At 39.3% G+C, this 12,391-nt stretch overlaps 1 protein-coding gene across 4 annotated transcripts in view; it reads left to right on the forward strand.

The window, feature by feature from the left end:
- Window positions 1-11,397, forward strand: part of LOC122557406 (septin-6) — an 82,621-nt gene extending 71,224 nt beyond the window's left edge. The window contains exons 9-11 of one of the 4 annotated variants that reach the window (XM_043705087.1): window positions 205-395; window positions 3,682-3,723; window positions 7,102-8,890. In XM_043705087.1, the coding sequence (XP_043561022.1) occupies window positions 205-395; window positions 3,682-3,685 (195 nt within the window). In that variant the 3' untranslated portion in view covers window positions 3,686-3,723; window positions 7,102-8,890. Of the gene's footprint in view, window positions 1-204; window positions 396-3,681; window positions 3,724-7,101; window positions 8,891-9,153 lie in introns of those variants that run through there. The other 3 variants (XM_043705086.1, XM_043705084.1, XM_043705085.1) reach the window with 3 other exon arrangements.
- The last annotated feature ends 994 nt before the right edge of the window (window positions 11,398-12,391 follow it).

Here is a 12,391-nt window from a genome sequence, read left to right on the forward strand (position 1 = left end):
CAAGCAGCAATATCATCATCGTGGGAACACATTAGAGGAATCCGTGTTTCAATTCACTTGTTGCTATGTAAAGTATTTTGCACCATCCATGTTCTCAGGGCGCCCCCACGTGCTTAAAGCCAGTTAATTACTTTTGAGATGGAGCCACTTCTGATGATTCATCCTTTTCTATCTGTGTGTCTCTTTTCCCCAACCCCACTTCAGCTGCATGATAAATTTGATCGTTTAAAGAAACTTCATCAGGATGAAAAGAAGAAGCTAGAAGACAAGAAAAAGAGCCTGGATGATGAAATTAATGCCTTTAAACAGAGAAAGACTGCAGCTGAATTGCTTCAGTCACAGGCCCAGCAGTCAGGGAGCCAGCAGACACTGAAACGAGAGAAGGAGCGGAAAAAGTAAGCATACTTTATTTGTTTTATTTTTCCTTAAAATTTCCTTTTCTACATTTTATCCCTCACCAGTTTTAATGACCAGAATACAGTCACCACAACTCCTTTTATTTTCAACATCTTCAGTAGGTAGCCAAACATTGTGAATCGATTCTTGTGTCTCAACTTGAAATGTAGTGTCAAATTGTGTGGTACTGACGTGTACCGTTCTCCATAAAAGACCTTTACCTTTGGTGGATGAAATTGTCCCTATCCCTTATGCATATAAAATTCGCAGCTCAACATCTATTCACGTGCACAGCAAGACCAACCAGTTGCATGACATTGCTATTACGCACGAATAGGAACACTGTTTGCACAATTATCTTGTTCTAAACATTTTTGCATAGTTTTAATCCAGATAGCATACTTTTAGAGCCCAAAGTGGAACCCTGATAATTATTAGGTAAGTTTTTTGTTTTCTCAGCTGTTAGTTAGTGGAGCTAGTTCACCACCCTGGTCAGCACAGTTTATGGGATGGGTGGGGAAAGCTGGGGCTGGGGCTGGGGTGATGTGACATGGCATGTTCTATACTTAAAACATTTTACTCGTTTTAAAGTTCAACCCTTTTAAAGCAAAGCCAATTTCACAAGAGGTGCTAGATGTTTGGGAATGTCCTATCTGGATGCTGGTCACTGTATTCTCCTGAACCCTCCTCCTTATTTTTAGACTGTGTCATCAAGCTCTCTTTCACCTTGCCGAGAGACAGTAGATCCTCCCACATCTACCCTGTCAGCACCCTGTCTCGCAAATCTTGCATGTTTCAATAAGCTCACCTCTCATTCTTCTGAATTCCAATTAGTTCAGGCCCTCTTAGTCCAATCTTTCCACTAAGATGATCCCTTCATCCAAGGAATCATCCAACTGAACCTTCCAATGTCAGTGCTGTATAACCCTCAATGAGTCATAGACCAAGAAAAAAATGCACCTTGTGATCCTTTTTTTAGTTCACTTGTATTCTCCCTCTGAAACATCATTCATTTAGTCCCTATGCTTTTTGACACACTATTCAATTCATTCTTACCTATTAGTGTCTCTCTTCCCATTCCCTCACTGCTTTCATCATACTTTCCCGGTCCTCTCCTGGCCCTCCATTTGTAGTGCTCTGCACACACTGAACTTGTCCCAGCTGCTTTCCTGCACTTGGGTACTTCATGACTTAATGGTGTCAGCAGGCCCTCCTAACACCGTTGCTGGTAAGAGTCAGGTAGCTGGTTTAGACTTGCACAACTTAAATGTATATGTTCACAGAATCATATGATAGTACAACAGAGAAGGAGCCAGCTCTTTTGAAGTGTGACTGGCCTAGTTAGCTGTGCTTTCATACTGTTTCCCCACGTCCTTGCAATTTATCGCAATCCCCTTTGAAACCTATCATTGAATCTGTATCCACTGCCATATTAGGCAGTGCAATCCAAATCCTAATTGCTCATTCCATAAGAAATGGATTTTTTTTTCTCATGCCACTTGAGATTTTGTCGATCTGTTCTCTGGTTATCCACTCCTCAGTTTATGGAGCATCTCTTTTCCTCATGCACTGTATCTAAATCCTTCATAATTTTAAACATCTGTCAAATCCACTGTTGGCTTTCTCTGGGCCAAGGAGAGCAGCAGAAGCTGCTCCAGGCTAACCATGCAACTGTAATTCCTCATTACCGGAATTACTCTGGTACTTCTGTTCTGCATTGTCTCCAAAGGCTTCACATCCTTCCGGCATTGGACACAACGTTCCGGCTGTGTCTCAACTAGTGTTTCATAAATGTTTCTCATCGCTTCCTCCCATATATTTTATTAATTACATTGTTAACCTGCCTCCTTCAAAGATTTGTGCACAGGTGCCTTTGGGGCCTTCTCTTGCACTCTTTTAAAGTTCTCCCATTTTTACAGTGAATGCAGAAAATGCAATAATTTGAAATTGGTCACAAAATGCTTTGCCATGTAATTTTTCTATTCCCTTAAGCAAAATAGTTCCTTTGGGGATTGTGAAAATCTGAGTTGTATTTGTGGAATTAATTGCAAGTTTCATTGAAGACAGTACAACCTGTTGTTCAGGACACATACCATCCACACCCCACCAAAAAAAAGGGCTATTCCGTATGAACGAAGTTTTAAATGAGCTATTTTAGGAGGATATGTTTTGAAATCTTTGAAAGCAACTCATGTTTTCCCTGTGCCTGAACTCCATTCATTGCTGACCAAGCAGATGTACCATTAGTTGTAGTACCAAACCCCCCAACTGATACCTGACCTGTGCAGTGTAGAGGTATAGAATGGTAAATTCACTGAGAAAAATCAATTTCTTAGCTTTCACGCAAGGCTACTGAGTACAATTGCAGCAAAACATCATTTTATGATCTGTAGGAATAGTATTTTTGTGAAGCACAACATTTGGATAGTAAACTGTCCAGTGTCTGCACAGCCAAATTAGTCATTTCATTGGGGTGCAGTTTTTTATCACTATGTACAGTGCATTGTTTGACTGCTAATTTTCTGAAAAGGTTGCCATGTGATTGTGTCCTTTGATTTGTCGGCTGGCTTTAATTTGGTCGAGCTTTGCTTTGGTGCAGCTTGTTTTGCTTTGGGCAAGAAGGAATGCAGACACAAACTCTCCTTCAGCCATTTAATTTGAGGAGGAGAGCTGCTTGGTTAGAATACTAATGGAATCCCATCTGTATAATTGTGGGGGGAAAATACCTGGTGTTTAGCATGTCTGTTATTCCTGGTTTCCCACGTGTTTTGTTTCTAAGCTACCATTCAGATGGGAGTCAAGGAACAAAGTGGCATTGTAGAATTATTCTTGATATATTAAATGGAAATGTTTGGAAAATCTCTTGATCAGTTATTCTGGGTAAAATCTGTGCATAAATGTTTGCTGCAATCTATATCTAAGGAACAGCTTTAACGAACAAAGAAAGGAGTGAGACATCATTTCAGTTCTGATTTTGATTCGGGTACAAAGAGTTCCTTTATAAGAACCTGTAGCAAAAGTGTATACACTTTTAGAAAATTACGAAGAATGCTTCATATAATAATTATACTAGACTAGTGTTAGTGAACCAAGTTGAAGCTTCTGTGCTTCCACTAAGTGTTACCCTATTAAATACACCCTGCGGTTGGTAGGTATGATGATGAGGTATTTTAGGATCACTGGGTTCTGGTCACTTTTTTTTTGAGCAGGGCAAGTGTTGTGTATACACTTTTATCATTGTATCTGTTCATCCACATTAGCTTTTGCATGTGTACTGTTTTACAGTTAACGTGTTCACTGCATGCTGCATGAGACTCTGGTTGTCTGGTAAGCTTGATTGGTTACTAACCTCCACCACAGCAGTGGAATCAGTTATCACACACTGTTTACTGTGCATTTCGTTGTAGTTATTTGGTGATAATTTGGGTACATTTGGTAACAGATATAACACCAATAACTACTTATAGATGATTCTGACTTTAATGAGGATGACCTGATTTCAGACACCTCACTGTGTATCCTAGCCTTTTGGCATTGTTCTGGTATAGTTTTTAAACAAAAGGTATTATACTGAGAGATCAGTTTAGGAAGTGATACAAACCCCGTTGATTAATATTGCAGCCAAGGAGGTTGGTATTGGATATGGTGGTAATTAATTTCTCCATGTTTTCTGCATATATTGCAATCAAAAGTATTGCATGCAACTTTGAAAAAAGAAATTGCTCTGATGTAGCACTAACATGTGAGCTTAACAGCCAGTGAAATAGTTGAAATGTGATCATTGCTTGCTACACTTCTGAACATTACAGCAATGTTTGCATAGTAAGTCTCCACAGATGACAGTCATAGATAATTTGACTAAAAAATCTGTTTTCATTGCTGTTTGTTGGAGCGATAAATAATTGCCAGGATGCTGGGAGGAACTCACTCCCTCTTCTTTACTTAGTATCTTTTAAGGGTCCTCCTATTTGATATCTTGTCTAAAGGATATACTCCTTCAGTGCTGCTATCCAGGAATCAGACTCAAAACTTGATGATCTGATTTTTTTTTTAAGGAGTGAACTACCAACTTTGTCAAGGCTGACACTAGTGGTTAATTGGGAGCAGAACAACAAGTTGCATTCAGGTGCTGCTATCCAGGAATCAGACTCAAAACTTGATGATCTGATTTTTTTTTAAGGAGTGAACTACCAACTTTGTCAAGGCTGACACTAGTGGTTAATTGGGAGCAGAACAACAAGTTGCATTCAAACTCATTTCTGTGGCAGCATTTGATTCATAATTAAGCGTTAATACTTTAGAGTTTTTGACTGTTTTGTGAAACCTGGGCAGCGTGGTGGCTCAGTAGCTAGCAATGCCGTTTCTCAGCACCAGAGACCTGGCCTTGGGCAACTGTCTGTGTGGAGTTTGCACGTTCTCCCCATGTCTGCATGGGTTTCCTCCCACAGTCCAAAGATATGTAGATTAGATGGATTGGCCATGGGAAATTGTCCATAGTGTCCAGGGATGTATTGGTTAGGTGGATTAGCCATGGGAAATGCAGGGTTAATGGGATAAAGTAGGGGTCTGGGTCTGGGCGGGTTGTTCCTCAAAGGGTTGGTGTGGACTCGAGCTGAATGTCCTCCTTTCATACGGTAGTGATTCTATAATGTAAGGAGGTGCTCCACTGCTCTATTTCTGAGTTAAAATAACCAACATCTTTCAGTGTGGGAGTTAGTTATATTCCTCATGCTGACTTTTTGCATTGGTATGATGTTTCTTGTGGTTAGGCTTTGGCTTGGTCTTGCTGTTGCTGTTACTGTTATAAAGTCTCCGTTTAACAAGTCAACAGTTTTCTCTTTCACCAAGAAACTAATGGTTTGGTGGTTAGCATTAGAACAAGAATCAAAATGCCACCAGTTTGAACATCCCTCTTCAGATTTCTAATTTTTTTTCAAACACCCTACCCATTATAAAATTGCAACACTTGTTTGGCTTCAGAGTAACATTTGTGCCAGACAAGTGTCAGCCAACAGCCATCTCTCCTTGATCGACAATGCCATTACCATTGCTGTATTTCCCCCACTGTCAATATCCTGGGGGTTATCATTGATCAGAAATTGAACTGGTTTAGCCATATAAATACTCTGGTTGAAAGAGCAGGTCAGAGTCGAGGAACTCATGTTCTGTCTGTCCAATGCCTGTCTGCAAGTCAGAAGTGTGGTTGAATTCTCTTAATTTGCATGGATAAGGACAACCCAACAACACTGAAGTTCAACACTGTCCATGACATAGCAGCCCTCTTGATTGACACTCCAATCTGTCACCTCCAAAGTTCGCTTTTGCCACCAGTGGTGCACAGTAGCAGTAGTGTATGCCTATGCCATCCTCTAGATTCACTGCAGCAACTCACCGCAGTTCCTTAGACATCACCTTCTAAACCTATGACCTCTACCGCCCTGAAGGGTAAGATCAATAGGTACGTAGGAACACCACTGGCTGCAAGTTTTCATCCAAGCCCCATACCATCCTGATTTGTGACTGTATCACTGTTCCTTCACTGTCACTGGTTAATATTGTGGAATTCACTTCCTTACAGTACTCTGGGTGTACCTACACTGCATGGGCTGCAACAATTCAAGAAGGCATCTTCTTGGGCAAACTAGCCAGTGATGTCCACATCATGTGATCAAATAAAGAAAGAATACCTTTTTACACGACTACTGTTGAATAGATTTTCATTCTTCAGGTAGTAGTTATTTTAAAAGTGGTTAGGCGTCAGGGTAGATTGTCCCTACCCATCTGGCCCATTCCAATATTCAATTGGCCATGCAATTCCATTTTCCTGACCTTGCTCATATCCCTGATACTCTTGTGTAATAAGGAATCACTAGCAGACTTTCCTAGTTAGGGTGAAGAGAGTGGGGAAATGTTCTTTTTTCTAGTACTCCCAAATGGAAAGCACATCATTATTTACTCCTGAATAACTTCATTCAAATTTTAAGATTGTGTCTCCTTGTTATTGACTTCTTCCATCAGTAAAGTGGTTTCCATGTATTTACTCTGCCAGCGCTGATCCAGTTGCATTTCAATTGCCTGTTCTTGTAGGAGAAAACAGATCTTTTACAGCCAGTCTGCACAATGTAGCCCATCAAAGTCCTGGTAATGTTCGGGTGAATTGTGCCTCTGTCAAAGATATAATACCTTTCCTGAGGTGCGATTCCCAAAATTGAACCTGGACCTCCAGTTGGAGCCTGACCAAGACCTTCTACAGATGAAGCATATATCACAAAGACTGACCCACCCAGTGCAACACCACCAAGGTTGTGTATCCTGGTCACTCAAATTGTTTGACTCTCCAATCTTCTAACTCTGGTGAGGTGAAGTTCCCTTTTAACCAGAATTAAAAATGGGGCAAGTTACAAAAATCAGTCAGACTTTATTTTTCTCCCAAATTGATTTTGTTGCTTGAGCTGGGACAGCTGAAAAGATGATGTAGAAGTGCAAATAACCAAAAATCTTTCTTAGTTCATCATTTTGTGAGCTCAGTTCCACTGCTGTGTGTATTTGAATGTTTGCTTTTTTTTTGTTTAAATACTCATTTTCATATTTAACATGTTCAACTGTACTCATTCATTATTTACTGTTAAAATCGTACTTGGCTGAACATTCATCTAGTTTAAAGTAACTCATGAAAAATTAATCCTACTTTTCTTTCATTTTCAGTTCAGGCTTCCTGTAGAATCCTTCCCTCCGCAAGTCGGGAATGAACTCCCTTTTGCTCCCAGTTGCATTCCACCGCTTAATCCCTTTCCTTTCCCGTCTTCTCCCCCTCTCCTCCCCTTTCCTGATTACCCATTTTCACCCCCACCCTTCCCTTCCCTCTCCATGTAAACACGTGTACAAACCTGATGCTGTGGCTGTGCTGAATGAAGGAATCCAGCAATAAATAGTATGGAACTGACAAAAGGACTCCCAATTTACCACTTCAGTACTTGCATGGTACCACATGAGATGCTATATGAGCATCAGAGACTGTTTACATCTCAGTAATCACAACATTAGACCACATGGTTTTTCAGGTGTATTAGAGTACTCAGGAAGTCATTTGCATGAAGTTGTCACCATTTATGTCTCATCACCTTTACGCTGCTTGTGTTTGCTGCTCCTGTTTTAGGCTACTGAACCCTATCGAACAAGTTTTTAAAAACGTGACATTGTAGGACTTGAGTTTCATTTCAGACATGTTACAAAATGCATGTTAACCTAAGGAGGAAAATAATACCATACAGAGCAAAATAAAGGATTAGCATTTATTTTAAAAATCCCAGAAGGAGAATCTGGAAGTTACGAGTTTGTAGGTCAAACATAAAGTGCAATAAATGGAAGTTTTGAGGGTATATCAGTTACTATTAATGGCAACAGCAAAGATTTTTGTTAATTTTTTTCTCCAATTTTATAAAACCAGGTTTTTGTTAACTCTTATTTTGATACTTGTTTCAGTTATATAATATGAAGTTTATGACTGTGCGTGAGCAGTATATGGCACTGATGTGGAGTATTTTTGTCCAATTCTACTTGATCTTTTAAGATCAAAACGTTTAGATGTTGGAGGACTTTGTGTGTGTGTGTGTGTGTGTGTGTTTATTTTTAAAATTCCATTTTTATTGCACTTCTGTTATGAAGGGATTACTGATGTTGTGCAAGCTAATAGTTTGAGCTGACGTAGATTTTATTGACAAATAAATGTGAATTGAATCGTTTGGGTTTCGCAGGTTTGCCATTGATTTTTGTCTATATTTGTGCACTCTTTCTTTACAGTAACCCTTGGCTCTGCACAGAATGATTAGAGACCCTCAGTCATTATGGAACATGTTTTTCTTTGTTTTTCCCTCTTGTAAGCAGTGGCCAATATTATATGGGGGCAGCTTCTGATACAGCTCACCGGCTGTGGCCTGTGCATTTTAAATACGAAGCCAGATTTGTGCTCTGCCTTTTGTGATCAACAAAAGCTTGTTTTGTATATTGTATTGCTCAAAATAAGATCTTTCTTTTAATAGAATTTAAATGATTAACATTGTACACCAAAAAAATGCATGTGCTTTTTTTTTGCCCATGTGACAGCCATTAAGTGCATTGCTTTTGGGTATTGTGTTTTTAAAACTAAATTGCACAATATTTATTTTGTAAATGTGGCGATGTTGAATACTTTGAGCATTGCTTTCAAACCTTGCTAAGGTGTTTTAATAGCGAGACATTGTATTTCCTCAGGTCAGCCATTCCAGTCTCATGGAATCTGTGATGGTTCTATATTGTTTCAAGACTCCATGAAAGAATGCCATGTACAAAATTTTATACATTCTATTCTTAGTCGATTTGTGCAGGTCATGCACTTGATTACTTTTTTTTGTAACCGTTACTGAGATAGGGTTTTTTTGCTACTTTTTTCTTGCTCCACAGATTAATTCTGGATGTTTTACAATATCTTTAAGCTATTAAAAGCTGTTGCAACTCAGTCCTATGGTGTCTTTATTTATTTGAAAATGTGATCCTCATAAGATGATTCCTCACTTTAAAAAGACCCTTTTCATGGCAATCGGAGAATCTGAGTTTTCATCTTTTTAAGTTTGTCACCTGTTTCCTCCCCCCACCCCACCCAATCTGCATATCCATTAATTTATTTTCCTGTTGGGATTTCTGTACTGTATCCTATCCTCTGCACGTGTCTGAAATATCTTCCAGTGTTGATGATCTATCTCATTGTGTTTTTCTCTCTAGCTTCTTTTAATGTGTCTTCACGGGCTGCTCTCTGGAGGAGGAGACTGCGACTTGTAGAAGAGTTAGGGACTCTTGTGCTGTGGCCGAGATCTGTTCTTTAACTGTGAAAACTAACACTGTACTCTTAAAAGGGCAATGTTCAGCTTGTGTGGGATTTTTTTAAACCCTTCACAGCCCCATTTTGTGTTTGCAAGTTATCTTATAAGTAGGACTAAAGGTTGTAAGAAGTTCTGTTTTTGAATTTTGCTTGTTTACGGATAAAGACTGCAATTTTTCCCTCCTGATTTAAATATTTTAAAGCTTCTATTTTTAAGTGTTCTCCATTCTCAGTTCAGCAAACATGTACTATGCACCACTTGAGTATAGCTGTTTAGATTAATTTGACATTTTTATTGTCTAGCTGAATCTTTGTTGTAAATTGATGCTGATGGGGGAGTGTTTTATTGGGCTGTTTTAATTTAGCAGTCCAGTTCTAGTTTTTGAAAATACTTTCCCAGGCATCTTACTTTCGCTCATTGAAGGAGAAAGTAGGAATCTAAGTTCAGCTAATTGGACTTGTCAAAAGCATCTTTGCTGCTATCTTGTGCATGGACCAGAATGGTTAGGAAAGCGTAATGGGCACATTCTGAAATTTTGTATTGAAACAAATGTTTAAAAAAAGGGCTGGGCTAAAGCCTCTGTAAATAGCTGTACCATGTGGTGTGATCCTGAGCCGTACAGTGCCAAAAGGTTTTGTGTCCAATCCCTGGTCTATGGTGAGTTGGTTGAAATATTGGTGGGGCATTGTGAATAGACGCTGAAGCTTCAGCTTCGAAGGATAGACCATGACATTCAGTTCAGCGTCTTTTAATGGAGGGCTTTTGAGAATGCATGTGCGGATAGCTCTGGGTCTTATCTGCTTTGCTGAGAACTGGGCCAGCCCCAGCTTCCTGGGTGGAGTGGCTGATGGAGTTTGGCAGCTTGAGTATGTATGTATGTATGTGAGTATGATGTGCTGGAAGTGAATCCAGCCACAAGTTATCTCCTTAAGAAGTAAGTACTGGTGAGAAACAGGCGAGGTTTATCGGGTAGAATATCTTCAGTGTAGCTACACTGCGGCCCTGTCCAGAATTCTGAAGGTCAAATACATGCACGCAAGAGAGTGCATTGTTCTTATTTCAGTAAAAGGTTGTACATCTTGTTCTATACCATTCTCTAATTAATTTTATTACTGATCAAAAGTTACGGTAATTTTTTTTCTATTATTCTGTGGACACCATCCGCATGCAATATGGAGTTGGACAGATCCTTGGGAAAGTTTGTAGGGCTGGAGGGAAAAAACAAGGAAGTGGCATTAATTGGATAGCACTGGCAAAGGGCTGAACAGCCTGTCCTGCACTGTATCCAATGCAGGACTGAATGCTGATAGAGAAGTCAGTACAAATCAAAATCTAGTTTGATTTGTGAATACTTGGTAGCATAATATCTTTATTTTTGCCATGAATGGTTGGTTGACCAATGCCCAGCCGTGCTGTTTTACTGCTTAATTTTCATGGCAGTGAATCTCCTTAAGATGAGCATGACGCAAACTAATTTGCCAAGGGGTGGGGGATATAGAAATAAAAGAGTGCATTGGAGGGCTGAGATTGAGGATATTTTCCTCTTGAAGTTCTGTGTTTACATTATCTATGTACATTGTTCTGTGCACACCCGTGTGTATGCATCTATATTAGGTCCACCCTCAGTAACCACCGAGTAGATTATGAACGTTGGGATGTTTTTCTACATGTACTATATTTTATCTGAATTTCCCAAAAGGTAACTGTTTAAAAATGAAGCAAGGAATAAAGTATGTTTAGTATATAGTGGCATTTTTCCATAAACTTGCTACAGATTGTTGCTGTTATTGGTGTTTGTGACTTTACTGTGATTAAAGTTAGTGGCTGAAGGTCGAAATGCTGCAGAAGTTGGACTTTGCCTTGTTAACATTTCATATATTGCTGTCTTTAAAAATAACCCTTTGTCTTTCTTGCTGCCCTCTGTGTAAATATTGCACTTGTCTGAATTCCATTTGCTTTGAGCTGCTATTACCTATTTATTTATTTCTCTGCTTCTTGCCCTCACTTTAGTGAGGAGCTGCCTGGGAAATGTATACCTCATGGCAAGATTTTATTTATAGGTCTTTCCTCGTTGACCCATTATACAATGTTTTTTTTAACTTTGCTACCATTGCTGTAAATTTTCAATAAAAGATTGGGGAGAAAATATATTTCTTCTTTTATTTTACGCTTGAATTTCCGACTTCAGAGTTTCTGGTCATGGATTTCTCGATGCAAATAAATATTCTTGAAATAAGCACAAGTGCAAAAATTTGACTCGCATTGTATACTGGCCATCTTCGTTCGTCAAATCATGAAGCTTGGACTAACTACATGACATAAACACAATTACTGTTAGTAAGGTTTTGTTTAAATGTTCCCTCAAATTTTATTAGCAATTTCAGACGAGCAACAAAGTGAGGAAATATTTACTTTTGTTTCGTGGTTAACTAACAAAGGGTGTCACATTTCCTGGAGCACATTGCTGCTGCTCTTAAAGGGGAAGATATTCATTTATATTGCACCTTTTATGACCTTAGACCAACCCAAAGCACTTATCAGTCAAGGAGGCTGTTGTAAGGTAGGTAATTAAGTGTCTGAGCATTGGCAAGATCAGTTCGAAATTTTAACAGCTCCCAAAATATCAAATCAAACCTTAATCCGAACTCCAGAATAATCACCTTATTTTATTCTCATATGTTGTACCAAACCTTTGAAAACTGGACCACCTGATGTCGAAGGCAGAAACTGCTATTACAAGGTGACCTTTTGCGAGAGGTCTTGGATTCTGTGTATGTTATAGAATCATCGAGCCAGAAAGCATGGAAACAAACCCTTCCGTCCAACGAGTCATGCCAACCGTAATCCCAAACTAAAATAGATCCACCTGCCTGCACTTGGCCTATACCCTTCCAAACATTTCTTATTCACGTACATATCCAAATATCTTTTAAACATTGTAACAGTATGTGCATCCACCACATCCTCTGGAACTACTTTGTTTTAAAAAACACAAAAAAATTGCCCCTCTTGCCTTTCAAATCTTTTTCCTCTCATCTTAAAAATATGCCGCTTGTTTTAGATTAGATTTCATACAGTGCGGAAACCGGCCCTTTGGCCCAACCAGTCCACACCGACCCTCCAAAGAGTAACCCACCCCG

The sequence above is a fragment of the Chiloscyllium plagiosum genome, chromosome 15, assembly GCF_004010195.1.
Source record: "Chiloscyllium plagiosum isolate BGI_BamShark_2017 chromosome 15, ASM401019v2, whole genome shotgun sequence".
Classification (NCBI taxonomy): domain Eukaryota; kingdom Metazoa; phylum Chordata; class Chondrichthyes; order Orectolobiformes; family Hemiscylliidae; genus Chiloscyllium; species Chiloscyllium plagiosum.